The 17,029-nt window shown below is 36.3% G+C and overlaps 1 protein-coding gene across 1 annotated transcript; it reads right to left on the bottom strand.

Annotated features, from left to right (window-relative positions):
* Positions 1–112: 112 nt before the first annotated feature.
* Positions 113–16,546, bottom strand: Cad88C (cadherin-88C). The gene is made up of 23 exons (XM_069054882.1): positions 16,372–16,546; positions 7,711–8,070; positions 6,964–7,115; positions 6,596–6,902; positions 6,336–6,539; positions 6,101–6,285; positions 5,849–6,046; positions 5,407–5,801; positions 4,449–5,355; positions 4,125–4,398; positions 3,804–4,072; positions 3,364–3,749; positions 3,164–3,311; positions 2,854–3,111; positions 2,614–2,802; positions 2,426–2,555; positions 2,217–2,374; positions 1,925–2,164; positions 1,550–1,872; positions 1,301–1,499; positions 1,056–1,248; positions 857–1,004; positions 113–802 (listed from the first exon to the last, which is right to left on the bottom strand). Exons 2-23 carry the CDS (start codon positions 7,928–7,930, stop codon positions 637–639), a joined length of 5,649 nt encoding a protein of 1,882 aa, XP_068910983.1. The 5' UTR covers positions 7,931–8,070; positions 16,372–16,546; the 3' UTR covers positions 113–636.
* Between the last annotated feature and the right edge of the window lie 483 nt (positions 16,547–17,029).

Here is a 17,029-nt window from a genome sequence, read left to right as displayed (position 1 = left end):
TTCTATTGGTGAAGAAATTTCGGTCGAACCAATGAGAGAGAGAGCATCAAGTTTGAATTCAAATATCCTGAACTGGCTTCGCGAGTAATTACTAATTACTAAAACAATGATATCTATGTAAATGTTTTATTACTAGATTTACTTTACAAAGTATTTACAAATATTTTATATAACGGTTGTAAAAGAACGTTAAAAACGTTGCTCACTTGTTTAACAAGTGTTTTACCACGTGTGTCAGAGTCGTTGTAATCGCATTGCAGCTGAAATTTATATCGCACAGCTTTTTTATACCGAAATGGTGTATTAAGTTAAATAAGTTAATCTTAAGATAAAAATAAAACAAATATTTAGGACGACATTCGAAAATGCTAGAATATGTATTTTGCACGTGCCAGATGTTTAGTTTCCATCCATGGCAGGTGTTAATGTGCGATTATACAGATTCATGACTTTATTTTTGAACATTTCGTCACATTTTCAAACATTCTCGTTGATGTTTCTATTTCATTTCGTTTGAGTAACACTAAAACCACATCATCTATAACAAAACATATTTTTCTTTTATCTTTCTCCTCGGCTACCCAGAACACACGCCGATATTTGTTGCCTATACTTCTCTAACCGCAAAAATTGAATTTACAACTCTGTCGTTTCGAGTTTACGTCGTGGTAATGCCGGCGGTAGAGTTTGGTACAAATTTTGAGGACGTCCATTATTGTTGACATGTTGCAAATTATTGCAGTGTGGCAGTTCCCCACAACTAACTACATTTTCGTCAAGGGAATCGTGTTCGGAATTTTGACTAGAATCATACTGTAGTAAATATCACTGTGGCATCATATATGATAATATTTACCTGAACTCATCAGCATTTTTGTACCACTCGTTTTCGTACGCTTGCAGCCATATTGGATTACTTCCTTCCATACTATGCTTATTCGTATTTGGAACTCTCCCACTCAGTGCGCTCAATCCTCGACCGTCTATATCAGAATCTGCGTTTACTAAAATAAATTCGCAATTTTCTTAATGTTTACTTCATTGTGTCTACCGACCATATGCCGTAGCTGTTGCAGCCTTCAGTTTCCTGTGATACGTTTGTCTCTGATTAATGCAAAGGGCAAGACATAGTAAGAGGAGTAAGAACAGGAATAAAGTAGCGGCCGTTAGCCAAAAGGTGGTACTGGTGCTCTTAATTGCCCTAAGAGCAAGAGTTCCACCGGGTTGAGTGTCTAAAACGTTAAACTCCTAAAAATTCAGCGTTAAATTAATGACCACGAGCGCGTGATTTTTTTTCAACCTTGAATAGTCCATCTAGTTTTTCTGTGTTTTGGTCGACGAGTCTCAAAACTTCGTCCACTTCTATTATAGAATTGTCACGCCTGTCGACTAGATGAAGATACAAGTCTGTCCGAGTCTTGTCAATGGAGCCGTCGTGATTAGCGTGAACACGAAATTCATCAACGTTTACTATAGCACCAGTCACGTTCCCTAAAATTCTACAAAATACTGCATAAATTGGTGGTACAAACATTTTTCATTAGTTTACTCTCGGAATGCTTCTATTTTATTTCTTAGTTCTGGAGGCTGCTGTCTTAACACAAATCTAACTCTTTGGTCTTCTCTCAAGAGGTAAATAAAAACCCTAGCCACGTCTTGGAGACCACCGGTGTCATTTACCAAAACCATGAAGTCGAAGTAACCTTTCATTCCCTGCTGCGGGTCAAAATTTAGTTGAACTTCTCCTGTTTCCCTGTCTACCAAAAACGGTTCTCTTTTAAAATCGTCTATTCCTTCCGTCAGCGTCATTTGAACTTTGCCGATCAGATAGTAAAATATTTTTGCGTTGTGACCCATATCCGCATCTTCCGCCTTTAAACAAAGAATTGACGTCTCGCCTGGAAACGTTTATAAAACAATTCACCTTGACTTCCATAAAAGTTGTGCCAAAGTTGGTGGCTGTGCTGACGCCTCCCGTGAAAATTCTATGGATAAATTGTGGGGGATTATCATTCACATCTAAAACTTTAACGATAAGTTTTAACTGAGTGTCGTCGGAAGAGTCAAAGAAGCTTTCGTTTCGTGGGGGTTTGGAACAATCTTCCGTGGCTTTTATTAAAAGGAGATGCGTGTCTTTTTGTTCTCGATCTAAAGGTCTGGTGACCTAGGGAAATATATTTTAGATGTGGTTAAGACTGGAAAGAAGAATAAATTACGGTCAGAATGTGTTCGACGGGTCGCAATTTAAATAATCCATTTTCGTTTCCACCCACTATAAAGTAGCAGATGGGTGTAAATGGACCGTCGAATTCCAGCTCGTCTCGACCGACTGTGTCGGGGAGTACTCTGTTTTCCACGTCGGGTAGTTTGTTTTCTGGGAAATTACACATCTTAATTATTATTCTGCTTAACACTAATTAATTACCTGTGAAATTCACCGTAAACTCGTCTATTAAGAACTGGGGTTGGTAATCGTTGATGTTGCTTACGTAAACTGTCAGATCCAGATCTGAACTAAGAGACGGCACTCCCAAATCGTACGCTTCGATTCTAATCTAATTAAGAAAATTATATTGTCGTGACATGACAGTCATAGAAGATTCTGATACGTACATCGTATATTTTTTGTTTTTTCCTGCTGAACGGCAACCTCAACTCGAGTATGCCGGAAACCGGTTGCAGGTTGAATGATTTCCAGTGTCCTGCAGGATCAACTTTCAGGCGATATCTGACAACACCGTTGACCCCTACATCTTCATCGGTCGCCACAATTTTGACCAGAGCGCTTCCAACGGTGGCGTTCTGCATAAAATAAGTAATCAGTTGCTGGTCTCGTCGTTGGAATAGATTTACCTCTGGGACTCGAAGAGTTGAGTTATGGGGAGGACTTATGAACATGGGAGGGTGGTCGTTGAAATCGATCACACAAATATGGATCGGTTCTTCAACTAAATGACTTGGCGTTCCTAGATCTTGGGCCCTCATCATCAGAGTGTAGTTTCCATGTCGCCCTCTCAGAGAAGTTGTCGTTCTAAGTTCAGCCGCCCAGTCGCTTATTTGTTGAAGCGCGAAAAAATTCTTCTGGTTACCGTCAGATATGTCAATTATTACCTAAAATGTCTTTTTTGCTACACCACGAAAAAATGGTTCGGTGCGTGTTTACCTGTCCATTTGATGTATTTGGATCATCGGCGTCTGAAGCGTGAAATGTGGTTATAGTTTGTCCTGGTTCATGGAATTCCGTGATGTTGATGCAGTAAGGCGGAACAAGAAGTTGGGGCGGGTTGTCATTAACATCTAGAATGGTTACGCTAAAAATTCGTCATTAGAATTTCTTGTACTCCGATTTGTTTTGAAACCAACTTGACGTGTTTGAAAGCGTTTCTGCTTTCACCGCTGTTGAATCCGTACTGGTAATTGTCCCAAGCCTCGATTACCAGAAGGTAGCCGTGTTTTTCTTCTCTATCCAATTTTTCAGATACTTTCAGGATGCCTGTGTCAGCATCCAAACTGAATTTACCTTGGGATGAAATCCTGTCGAGTAAGTAGGTGATTTTGCCGAACTCCCCGGAATCAGCGTCGCGAGCTTCGATTATTGCAACTTGTCTTCCAACAGGAGTGTCTTCTGAGATGAGCAGAGATTGCGGTTCCGGTAAAAAGAAGGGGTTGTTGTCGTTTTCGTCTAAAATTTGTACGAAAATTTCAACCCTCGAAAATCGGGGTGGAATTCCGGAGTCAGTTGCCTTCACCTGGAACATTATTTAAAACGTGAGATTTATTTTTTGCAAGCGAACATTTCCTACCGTAAAATTGAACCAATCGTAGACTTCATGATCGATTCTGTTTGCAACTATTAAATCACCCGAATCGCTATCTAAGTGAACGAGTTCTGTTATTTCGTAGCGTCCGTCAAGGGTGTACGTTATTGTCTTGTTTTTATCAGCATCTTCAGCCATCACATTTCCAATGATTACGCCGTTCTTGCTATTTTCGGTAATCGAGAATTTGTAGAATGGTTTTTGAAACTTGGGACTGTTATCGTTTATGTCTTCAATATCGATCGTGATTGTAGCTGAAGTTTAAATATTTAAATTCGGTTACCTCGAATTACCTCGAAGACTTACTAATTGCGACTTGTGCGCCCGTTTCCGATGCCGTATCTTCCACCATCAGACCCATTTGTACTGTTTCGACCATTTCGCGATCTAATAGTTGGGAAATTGTTAAAACAGCAGTTGTGGGATGCAACTCAAATACTTCAGTACAATTGAAGTCGTTCGATTTTAGTAAAATTCCTCGTTCCGTTTTAGCATCGCAAGCGTTTGGATTGATTGTGTAAACTAGATTAGCTGAGTCGTCGAGATCTTTGGCTCTCAATTTAGTTATAACACTGCCGACCTGGAGATTGGACATTAGAGTAAAGTTTTTAATATTGCTTGGATTCCTACCGCTGTGTTTTCACGCACGGTCACCCTTCCAGGATCGTAGAAAACAGGATTTTTATTATTAACGTCCAATATGCTGATATTAACCGTAACACCGGCTTGCAATTGATTTTCTCCGGGCGCGCCATCCAGGGCCACCACATTTAAGGAATAATGCAACGTTCTGGGTTGGGTCAAGTCGGGATCTAGGGATGCTCCTATTGCCACTGAAATAATACCGGACTCGGCCCCTATTATGAATTTATCGGAAGCTCCATTTTGTATTCTGTATACAATTCGATTGTTCGGAGAAGATCCGTCAAAATCCTTGGCTCTGACTTGCAAGACAGAGGTTCCACCGGGGATGTTCTCAGGCACTGATTTATTGTAAAATGTATATTCAAAGATAGGGGCGTGGTCGTTTGCATCTTGGACGTAAATATGCAAAGGGACGTCACTGAATAAACTAGGGTTGCCCCAATCTCGAGCTCGCACTGTCAAATGAAGTTGTCTGATGTTGTCCCTGTGCGAACCTTCCAGGATTTCGAAATCTACTGGCATTTGAGGTTTGACGACCCCACTGACTGGATCTATGGTGAAATTGTGACCCAATTCGCCGAACAAAGTGTATTCTATTTCGCTGTTTTTCGTTCCGTTCAGATCTGCGTCCCTTGCTTCCACTTTCAAAGGGTTTTCGAAGTCGTTTTCGTTTTCGACCAGGCGAGCTTCGTACCGGCTTTGTGTGAAAACCGGCGCGTTATCGTTGACATCTTCGATGTTGATGATGAGTTGTACCGTGTTGCGATTGCCGCCCCCCAGATCGTCTCTAGCCTCCACTGTCAGATAGTGTCGAGAGACTTGTTCGCGGTCCCAATTTGGTCCTCCGGCTGTCTTCACAGAGATGACACCGGAAGTTGGATGTAGATTTAACCTAAGCGAAAGTGCAAGTCAGAAACAAGATTTTTTGACGCAAAGCTCTTACATGTGTTGAATACTCCCGGCTAGTTGAGTGTAGCGTATTCCCATCGTACCAAAAACCCCTGAATCATCATCGAGAGCTTGAACCCACGCTACCGTGGCGCCAATGTCACAATTTTCCGGTACAAAGACCTCGTAAACACTTTTCGTAAATTCGGGGTAATTATCATTGCGGTCTAAAATGCGTACAACAACGGGTACTTCGCTGAACTTCGGGTTGTGCTTCACAATCTCTTTCGCTACCAAAGTGAAATTTATTGTTTTGATCTTCTCATAGTCTATTAACGATGAGTTTTTGACTCGGATCGTAAACGTTGCTTCGTTTATCGCTTTGGTTGGCGTTATTTCGAAAGTATCGCTCGCGCCTTTCACGTACAGTTGAAACGTACCGTTAATTCCCTAAAATTTGTTATTGAAACTGACTTATAACAATGGTGGTAATTAACCTGGTCGTGGTCGTAGACTTCAGGCATGGCAGAACCCAGGAAGGTCAGCGGTGTGTTGACTGGTGCATTTTCCGCTATTTCGCATTCGTAATGACCGCTTCGAAATTTGGGAGTCTCGTCATTGACGTCGGTGATAATCACTGTCACCTCTGAAGTAGCTGTAGGGGGTGGTTTCACTTTTCCACCAGATTCTGTTGCCTTAAAATATCATCTTTTCTCAACTAATTCAGTAACTTTGCAAAAACAACCAACCGTTATCTGGAGGATGTAAGTACCGGAACTCATCGAGAGAGACTCTCGGTCTAAAGTACGAGTGGTTAGAACAGTTCCTGTGTTTTCATCCACAGTAAACACATCCGAGATTTTATCAATACTATTCGACGACAACGAATATTTGATTGGGTTATTAACACCGCGATCACCATCAATCGCGGTTACTACAAACAGATTTTTTTCTCTCTAAATTGAAACTATTTTGATTACGTACCTTGTAGAACTGAAGTTCCAACTGGAACATTTTCAGCAACTCTAGCCACAGAAGTGACTTTAACGAATTCAGGTGGTTGGTCTTCGACATCTTCCACTTTTACTAAAAGCGCTGCAGTACCTGTATTCACTCTTCCCTGCTTTGCTCTATCAACTGCTAACACTCTTAGTTGATGTATAGTTTGTCTTTCGTAATCTAAAGAACCTGGTCGAAACTTTTTAGTATTTTCAATTCAAAATATTTCATTCCTTTGTATTTACCTACTAAGCGCACTATTGCTTTTCCCCCGGCCGTACTAACACTAAATAATAAACTTTCCGCGTCTGCTTCTTGTAAGTGATAAACCACTTGACCGTAAGCTCCTTCGTCGGCGTCTGTCGCATATAAAGTAGCTATGACTCCTGGTGCTGCATCCTCTCGCAACACGATCGATGACTGATGACTGGTAAATATAGGTGTGTTATCGTTGACATCTTCGACTAGTAATAAAAGACTCTGAGTAACGTAATTGCCTTGTCCTAAGCGTCCGTCTGTTAAAGTTAGTACCAAAGGGTACTCGTCTCTGGTCTGAAATTTGTTAATAATCGGTTAATCAACATTCTGACAGAGAAGTGATCGAGAGCTTTACTTCTCTATCTAGTTCTTGGTTGAGGTAGACATCAGCTTCGTCTGGTGATATATTTTCGACACGGATAACGTCACTACCTGGTTGAGATCTAACTCCGAAATTAAGGGGGTCACCGTCTGGATCGATCCCACGCAGCTTATAAATTAAGGTACCTAAAATTATCGGTGCGATAAAATTAATTGTTGAGGTTAAAGTTTTTCACATTGTAAGTAGCAACGGTCAAAATATGTTTCGTGAAAGTTACCAAATTAAATTTCTAATCGTGTTTAAGCTCAGATTAAAAGTGCAAGTGGTTCCCAGATGTGTCTTACTTGATTGGTTTTCGACATGGAAGAGAAACATAAATTTTACAGTTTTTTTTATTTTCTAAATAATTGCTTTTTAGAAAACTGTTTTGATTCACACGTTTCCAGTTGTATCAAAGATATTGAGAAAAATCGTAAACCTCAATTATAAAAAAAGAACAATAGCAGTAATAAAATTATAGATACACTCTGTTTAATTATTTAATACAATGATTTAATTTTTACTAATTTATTGGATATTTAAGCAGCTTTCGCACGCCATGAGTGTGGGTAATAATAATAAAATTAAATAACTGAACCTAGCGTAATAGGTTAAATAAACTTGCTTAATACCAGAAAAACTGTATTTTTGTTAATAAAAACCAGTTTTACAGTTCTTCGTTTTACAGTAGTCGTGTGTTCACAATTCTGCTGTTTCAGAAGACAATTATAAATGACTTACCTACTGGCGTTTCTTTGCCTTCTTTCAGTCTTAAAACAATTTCGGTTTGGCCATTAATTAAAAATCTAGGAGGTCTATTGCACTGCACTGAACCAATAACACACATCAAAAACACACACACTAGTGTTAATCGTTCTGATATTTGTTTAAATCGCACCTTCACAAAGTGTCCACTGAATGTCCGCACATTTTTGTTTGTCATTTGTCGCTCCGTTTCCATGTTTTGTTATTTTTCTTCTTCGGCCCACTTTGGCGACGTAAAAATTTTGTTGTTCTCGCACGGGTTGATTTGTATCTTCTTCATGGTTAAAGATCTTCTCCGTGACTGATTTTCAAGCTTATTTTACAGGTACACTTTCACTAGAACAAAAGACGGATTAATACAGCATCACCGGCGTCTCAATGGAGCATGGTGTATTTTAATTACGGTTCTCACATGATAGCTTTTCTATTTCAAGTTTATCGTGAATATTTCGCGGGGGGGAATTAATTACGGTGATTTATAGTCGTGAAGACTCACTTTTGTTGATTTCACATTCTCGACTAATTGTAAAAAGATATCTATGTAGGAAACTATAGGATATTATAAATCGCTAACGATGCTTTTTGCATATCTATTAATTAAAAACAATGTAAATTAAACAAAAATATTCGGCCGTTTCTGTGTTAATTATGTGTCTCAGACGAACGACAGGTGTGCGTGGTACATATTACACTTATTGAAATTCTCCGATAATTTCCTGATTTATTTGCATTTTCTTTCGAGATGACCTGAAAACCAAGTAAAGCTGAAAGTAGATAATAACGATCGCATTATCGTATTGAGAACACAGATCTGGTGCGTACAAATAAAAAGGTTGACAAATATCATTAATTTGATTGTTGACATGTAGCGGCTTCTTCTAGCCAGATTCTTGTCTTTTATCTTCGTCATGGTGCTTGCAGAACTTCTGGAGTGCATCGAGTCGTAGTGTGCATCGGACATTGACCAGAGTGGGATACTGACCAGACGATTTAATAAAATCCGAGGAAAATATAGCGTTTTTTATGTAATAAAATGTTAAGCATGGTAATGAAGTCGGTGAAGCGCGGGTTTTTGCAATTAGCCACTCTGACAATTCCACATGAAAATCGTACGAAAAATTTCCCACGATTTTAGGTGGTGGAGACAGGTATAAAGTTTCGTAATGAACGTGTAACATTGTTTGCTGTGATTGTAACAATGCTAATGAAGTACCACTCCATGCTTCCTTTATTGTGCAAGGGACAATATTTAATTTGGTTCGTATTCAAGAATTTGAGCTTTTGAGAAACGTGTTATGCACTAACTAACAGAACTTTCTTCCGATTTGTACAGCGAACAAAAAAAAAAATAGAAAATACGGTCATAAATTATCGTACAGGCATAAATATCGAGTATTCTCTAGAGTGCAGTTAACTTTCAACATGTAGTTGGCGAAAAATGAACCATTCGAAAATTACATGCTTCATTTTTGCACAATTAGCAATTTCTTGCTTTGAACGCACGAGTAGCAAGACAACAAGATCCAAAGAAATCACTGCAGATTTTCTCTTAAATTTCCGAGACGAAACCGAGATCATCGTAAATTACAGTCATTTGGAAGTACAGTCCAGTGAAACTTTCCGAAGATCACGAAACTGTTTGGACAAAATTTCTCTTTATAGAATTTTATCATTAGTAATGCACGCATAGAACTTTTCTCATGAATGACACGAGATAAAAATCAATCGGTGTATTATTAATTATCTAGCTGGGAAGGTTGCTAGACGATTCGTACGTCACTCATTAGGAGAAACTTGTTTTTTTATATTCAAGTAAAAGTTTCATTAATGAAGTGTCGGCTCACCAATTAACCAGTCACATCACAGCACTGTTCTCCGTACAAGCAAAAAAAATTCAAGCAGAAGCAAATTTAGATTTAGTAGACAGTGACACATTTGGGTCATTTGTAAATTATTTCATCCGGTGTGTCTTACATTTTGTTATTGTGCGTTTAACGTTGCGTAAGAAACGAAGATCAAAGATAACCGGATGATAATTAGCTGCGCATTACTCTTATTTCATTGGCTATTGTGATTTCTCAAAAGACATTGTGCCGGAACATAAATAAACCCGGAGTCGTTATTTATGGTGCTGAAATTGAGTCAGTCCGTTACTATGTTAATCGGCATCTTATTATTTCCAGTCTGACTCCGGAACATTTTTGATAACGGGTCCGGGTGGTGCCTATGCTGATTGTAGAAATTTAAAGAAATTTCACAGTTTTATCGTACGGATATCCTAAGCTAATAATGTTTTATTAATTGCATGAAATAAATTTCTCTGCCTTCCTGCTTTTTAATCGCGACGAAGAAAATGGGAAAAGTAGGTGCGTAGATGGTGCTGATCGTTCCGAAATTGTGATTACTTATGCTATGGTAGTGTGGGCAAAGCAGACTTCCGGGACGTTCAGTAATTTTTGCAACATTAATTTTTTTGCGTTGAGAGTGAAGTAGTTCAAGTTTATTGATGTAAAATTTGTATCTGATGTGTACAGTGAAAAAAATGTAATAATTAACATACGGTCAATGTCAAAACATTGTGATGCATATACTGTCATTGGCCTCATATTTGGGCATTGTGTGAAATTACCAATATACATGTTCCCATCCTAATCAAAATTGTTAATAGATAACTAGTTCCAGTAGAAATTTTGAAAATTAAAATAATGATCAAAATGAAAATCTACACTATTTATTTCGTAAACCTGGTATTTTCATAAATATTTATGAGATTCAATTTATTATGAATGATTTTCCCATAATTCAATTCAAGAGGATGTGTGCGAGAAAGTTTCACAAAATTCTGCAGTAAAAGTGTTTAAAAACGTGGTTTCAATGGATAAATGTAAAAAATAAATTTTTTCAACGTTCAACGAGCGAGAAGTGGTAAACAATTATATTGGTTCATTTATTTTCTGTATTGGTTTAATTCAGATAAAACCAAAGAAGGCGAGAAACTAATTACCACGCAACCACCACATTATACCAAAAAGTGTTCTGGTCATTCCATTTCCTGCGTTTTTGTTTTGATTACTTTCAGAAAACAATGTAATGCACCAAGATAATAATATTCATGACAAGTCTCACAGTAATTTGAGGTATTTGAATGCCCTCTAAAATATTGAAAGAGAAATTGTTGCTATTTATGTAAAATAAAAGATAATAAATATTTTAATTTCAAGAGTATTTAAAATATCTAGCAATACAAATAGGTATGTTGTAAAAAATAGACTAATAAAATTTCATTTTAATTTCAAGCCTGAATAAATTTACAAAAAAAATGCACCTTTAATATCAAATAAATTCTGGTGTTTTTATAATATTGACATTTAAAAAACTATAATTATTGTACGAGTTCTTTTTAATCTTAATCTTGTTTATTAAGTGAAAAACACATTCCTTTTTTATTTCTTTATAGCTTTTGTGTTTGTTCAGTTTTTTCGCATACATATTTTTATTTTTGGTCGATGAAGATTAGAGAAGTTTACAATTAGAAAATATTACAGTTGTATATCTATCATATAAGGTTCGGTGAAGTTACGATTTACGCTACGCATTTTGACAGTTTGACGGCTATGTTAAGCCAACACTAATGCTTTTTTTATAGCCTCAAGATCGCATGGTAAGCCGGCAACATCACGATTCACGTCACATTACATTATAATATAAATCTTCTTCTTTAGCTTATTGGCGTTCACTTAATAACATAGAATCAGCATCTACACCCACATTAACATTACCCATCGTCAAATAAATAAAAAGTGAAAAGTTCTCGGAAACATCAATCATCTTAATAGAAAGTTATGGAATAACAAGTATATGGAACCTAAAAATAAAAATCTCTTTCATCAGGATTTACTTAGGAAGTTAGAGAATTTTCCAGCATCGTTATTGAATTTTATCATAAGTGAATCAAGCTGAAATCGGACAAAATTGATTTCTGTGGAGAAATTGGAAATGAAGCTTAGTCTCGCGTGATCATTTCAAAGAACAACATTCTCGATAAAATGTAACTCAAGTCTAGGGATTATCGGTAATTACTGGCCAATCAATCACCGCGTATCCTAATTACTTCTGTAATTACCGCATCACTAGAAATTATCCTAGAGATGGCTTTCCAATAAGCGGAAATGTGTGATAAATGAACTCAACGTCGTAAACAAGAACCTAATTTATGAACATCCAACCACAGCTTCGCATCTTACCGCAAGCAGAAGTAGCAAGCACGTGCTTTCTAGTTTTTATCCTTCAGTTTTTTCTTGTTCGCGATCGGCAATTATCGTGGGCGTTGAAGTTAATCAAAACACATCCTGTATTAAAATTTACAACACGTATGACAAAAAAATATTTCCGTCGTGGTCCCCGTAATTATACAAATCAAATTAGACCTCAACGTAACATGATGTAGTTATTAATTTACCGTTAATTTTTGTAAGACGTTGGACGTATATTGTAAAATGATTTATTCGAAATCTACGAAAGAGATTGACGTATTTAATTAGACACGGTTACCAAAAAAAAACGTCTTCCTTTTCAGCCGTCTGACAGCTCGCGGTTTGTGCTCTGAACGACTTGCAAGTTGACACGAATCTGTTACTGCATCTGCAATTTCCTTCATTATTGCGTTACGAAATGTAGCATAATTTCGTGCATGTCTTGGTGGTGTAATGAACCCGTCTCAACACCTCTTGCACGTACCATTCTGCAATCACGGGCGAAACGTTGACGTTTTGGCTTCGTGTTTGGAACTAGTTCAACATGTGACAGAATGAAATAATTGCACCATAAGTCATTGTCTCGTGGCAAGATTTTTATCATTTCGGCCAAACAGTGGATGCATGAAGATGCAAAATTCCATTCGTCAAATTTTACAGAGTGGATGAAAAAAAGTGCTCCGAGCTTTAGAGCTTTTATTACAGAAGTGGTTTATTAAATGTGTACTACATTTCTATGGCTTACTAGATTTCAGCAGCGATAGTCAACTTCGTATTTTTAAATGTTCTTATCCTTCTTTATCTTAATTGTTTTTTTAAATTAGTTTTTATGAGTTAATTGATGTATATTAGCTCACTTTAATGTTTTCAAAAAATGTTAAAAAATCTATAAATTTAAGAGGTCTAAATAATTATTTTGCAGTATTTAATTGAAACGGTAGGTTGAGGTTATAAATTTTAAATCACTGTCAACGCTACATTTCTATGTAAATTAAATTGTCAGTGTCATTTACATTTGAATAATTACCTGGCCAACTAAGTATGTATAATTTTTTTTATTGCTCAATCTTTTTGGAAGAAATTATTTTTTCAAATATTGCGCGAAATTCTACTATTCATGGCAGTAATGAATACGACCAATCTCCATTTTTTAACTTCATTTAGTATTGAACATTTTGTAAAAAATCGTATAGGTGCTTCAAATGAAAACCTGGGCTGAGTAGGCGTTAAAATAACAGGAAGATTTTTTGTTTATAAATTTTAGGTTAGCTGTCAACAACTGTCAATCTACACTTTAAAAAAGCAAAACAATTGACAGTTTCCAACGCCTTCCCGGTCCAAGATTTCATTTGAACGCCCGATATTATTAAGTACCTTTACGCATCACTGCCAACATAAATTGGACAAAATACATATTTCACCGTCTTGTTGGGGATAAAAGTGTTCGATCATATGGTGGTCATAAACCCATTTAATGTGATGCTGTAATAAAGATTCTATAGGTCGGGGTAGATTTTGTCATCATTTTTGATATTTCGCAGATAATTTAAATAAGCGTGCAAAGTTCGCAAAATTTTGAAAGCGTGGTAGAAACGAAACTTTAAAGCTTGAAGCTTGGTTCTTGAACAATTAAATTAAAGAAGTGCTTTTTATATACAAAAACTTAACAACCTTTACAAATTGTTCTAACTATGATTAAATTCATCAATGTTTACTCTAAGCTGATCAATTTCTTGAACCGACAGTATATCAGTCAATTTCCATCAGAGCCGGACTCCTAGTTTACAATAAAAATTCTTCACTCGTACTATTTTTACTCATGCGTCTCGCCACTCATTCTGTTGTGGAGCAAAAAACTTAATTGTTCATTGTTTATCATACAATCGTAATAAGTATATACTTTCCAAAGTAAAAATAATAGCAATTACCATTATTATTCGCTACGATTGAAATTTCGTGAGATCGACTTTATTATTTACAGCGACGCTACTGGTACAAATCCATGTGAATGGTGTTTTCCTTCTAGAGTTTGATCGAAGGATGTCTCTCAAGTTAACTCTTTATTCGCACAAGAAACGGGTTATTATCGTAATTGCCACGCTTGTAAAGGAACCACCGTGCATGAATTTTCACAATCGTACGTGGTTATTCATATGAGTAGGTTTTTGTTATTATCTATGACAGTGACTGCGTCCGAGGTCATTGGCAATGGTGTGCAGGGGTGATTTACCGGACGCAGGTGTATTATCGAGGAAATGAAGTCACGATAGCACAAAATTACGGAAATTGGTGATGGGGGCTTCGTATCGTCTCGCCATTTTGTACGCAAATTCGTCGCCAGCCAATGACATTTGTGTGGATTGCTTTCGTAAAACCTTTTAGCATTTTTTCTTTTAAACGCAGCCAAGAAAGGATTCATTTTTTTGTTTTTTTGTTGTTTCAAGACAATTCCACAACACACTATGTAGAGAAACAGATGCAAATTGGATTCGAAGAATTACACATGAGTGTTAGCCAACGGTTTCGCGATCCGTTTAATGGTCATCTCAACCACAACCATAGAAATGGAACACTTTTCTTGAATATTCAGTTAGGCAACGATGCGCTATAATTGTTGCTTTTTTGAATTACAAATGGTGAATGTAATAGTCTAGATGCAGTCAATCAAATGAGCTAATGCAATTCTTTTTTGTAATCTGCTTAATTACGTCTGCGTGCAAGAAGTTTATGTAAATTCCAGGCGTCGTTACACTTTATCCTGCACTACAAGAACAGGAAATGGGAAGTGTAACTTCAATATTTACATTTTTGCCTTGTAGTAACTGTGCACCAGGTTTTTTATTTGAAAAAATATGTACACATATGCCTTCGTAATTTTCGTTAATCGGTTCTACTGCACTACGATAACATTTTTTGTTGCATTTCACTCCGCAAACAAGAGCTATGTTAATGTAACATTCTGCAAAACACGTCCTACATTGCAGTGATAAAGCAGATGCGGTAAATCAGAAAGATGAAATTGCTTTAAACGTTTCATGTTCATGTTTGTTTTATGGATATGCTCTCGTTTTAGTGAAATTAAAGAGAGTATGCACTTAAGCTCTACTTATTTATTTACATTGATAAAAGATTTATTACGTCGCATTAATGATATACAGTAGAGCGGTAGAAATTATTCGCGGGAAATATTTGCATTAATATACATTTTCAAAGATGTCAAAGCAAGTATTTTGTTCAGGTTTTTAAACATAATTTTCTCAATATTAACATTAATTGGGCATAACTTAATAAAATAAAGATGATTTACTCGGATTATGTCGTCCATAAAAATTCGATTCACAGTTATTTTACACTCTATTTGACAGAATTAATTATGTAAAAAGCATATGGAAACAACCAATTACCGTTTTTGATTGAAATATTGGGCAAAACTAGATTATTCTAATTATCTAGGTGTTTGAAAAAAAATTTGAAAGTTTTTTTCGAAACAGAGTCTAGCTCCTATCTAAAATAAGTAAATTACTAAATTTTTTTATTACAATTAATAAGTTGAGAAAGTGTTCACAAAGTGTTGTTTCAATGACTTACTTTTGTCTTCCTTCTTCCTTTTGTAAAACCTATAACCAGAAGCAATGATAATTATAGGAAACAAATCAAAGGCTATTTGGATTCCTGTTTTGCGTGAAACTGTAACTGATAAATTCAGGGCAGCTCGTAGAAAATACATGAAAGCAAAATACCCAAAGGGTAAATAATTGATTCCATTTAGAACAAAAACAATTTTGCATTATATTTTTATACGTATTAAAAATACATTTCGAATCTTAATTGGTTAATTGGTTATTTCAAAGATATTATTTTTCGACAGTAAGGTTATAACAGTAATTTTTTTTGTATTCTTAAAAGCATGGTGTAATAATAATAATAAAATAAGACGATTTAATTTGTGACGCTGGTTTTCATTGAACTTCTACGATGTGTCTGTTCTATTCTTTATTTTATTTTATCTTTAGTACTGGTTTTATTTTTGCTTTTTTCCAAAATATTTTTTCATTCATATACGCAACGAATCCTATTCGCAGTTTCATATTAAAATAAATTACAAATCCATTATTTTATTTCGAGAACTTTTTTATTAAAATGTTTGGAATATATTGAATTAATAAATGTTAAATAAAAATGGTGTAATATTGTAGCTTCACAAAATTTAATTCAAGAAATTTTAGAACGCACACAATTCTCATAAAATATTTATGAATTCTTTAAAAAAAAATTAAATTAAACACTCGATGTTGCTCCTACATGTCAGATGTTGTTATAATAAAATGTTGTTCGACTAATTAAACCTATTTAATTTAGTACTGAAACCACTCGATCAACTTACTTGAATATTTGACCAATGTCAACACACACAACACAAAACAATCCCGAGCTTTGAGCTTAGGCTGTCGAAATTCGCTTCAGGTGTCGCTGTTCGCAATGATTATTCAGTAAATTGCGTAGAATTATCCTCTGTGCACTGTGTTGTGAATAAAGCGGCAGTGTCTGAAACCGAACTGGTAGCGAATTGTTTCTATAAAGTAGAGCGGCCACGAGACCGTATGTAGCGTTTTGATGCATTTAGGGGGAGTTCTTCATGCGTGTCCACGCCGCATACATTATTCTGTTTATGCCCAAAAAGATAACAATTCCATTTAATACAAAAGGAAAACATAAAAAAACATTGCCTGTCCTGTTCAAAATTCTTGGCTTGTTTACAGACGCAAAGCCCTCCAAGACAAAAAGAACTTTTTACTTTTCGTAACTCATCGGATCAATAAGAGCTTATCCGGATTCCATTTTTGTCTTATGTGGGATTTTGTATCCGGCCGAGCTTAATATCGCCGATTTTCGCTCATTTCATGTGTTTTGAGGGATCTGTTGTACGGCGACTCATTAGGACACCACCAGAAAGCGTATAAATACTTTACGCTCGACGTTCGCCTAGAAAATTATTTAATTTTTAAATTACACCTCCTTTTCAATCGTAAAACCGTGCAATA

The sequence above is a fragment of the Tenebrio molitor genome, chromosome 7, assembly GCF_963966145.1.
Source record: "Tenebrio molitor chromosome 7, icTenMoli1.1, whole genome shotgun sequence".
Taxonomy (NCBI): Eukaryota; Metazoa; Arthropoda; class Insecta; order Coleoptera; family Tenebrionidae; genus Tenebrio; species Tenebrio molitor.
Note: the sequence above shows the minus strand (reverse complement) of the source record. Positions and strands in the feature narration are given on the sequence as shown.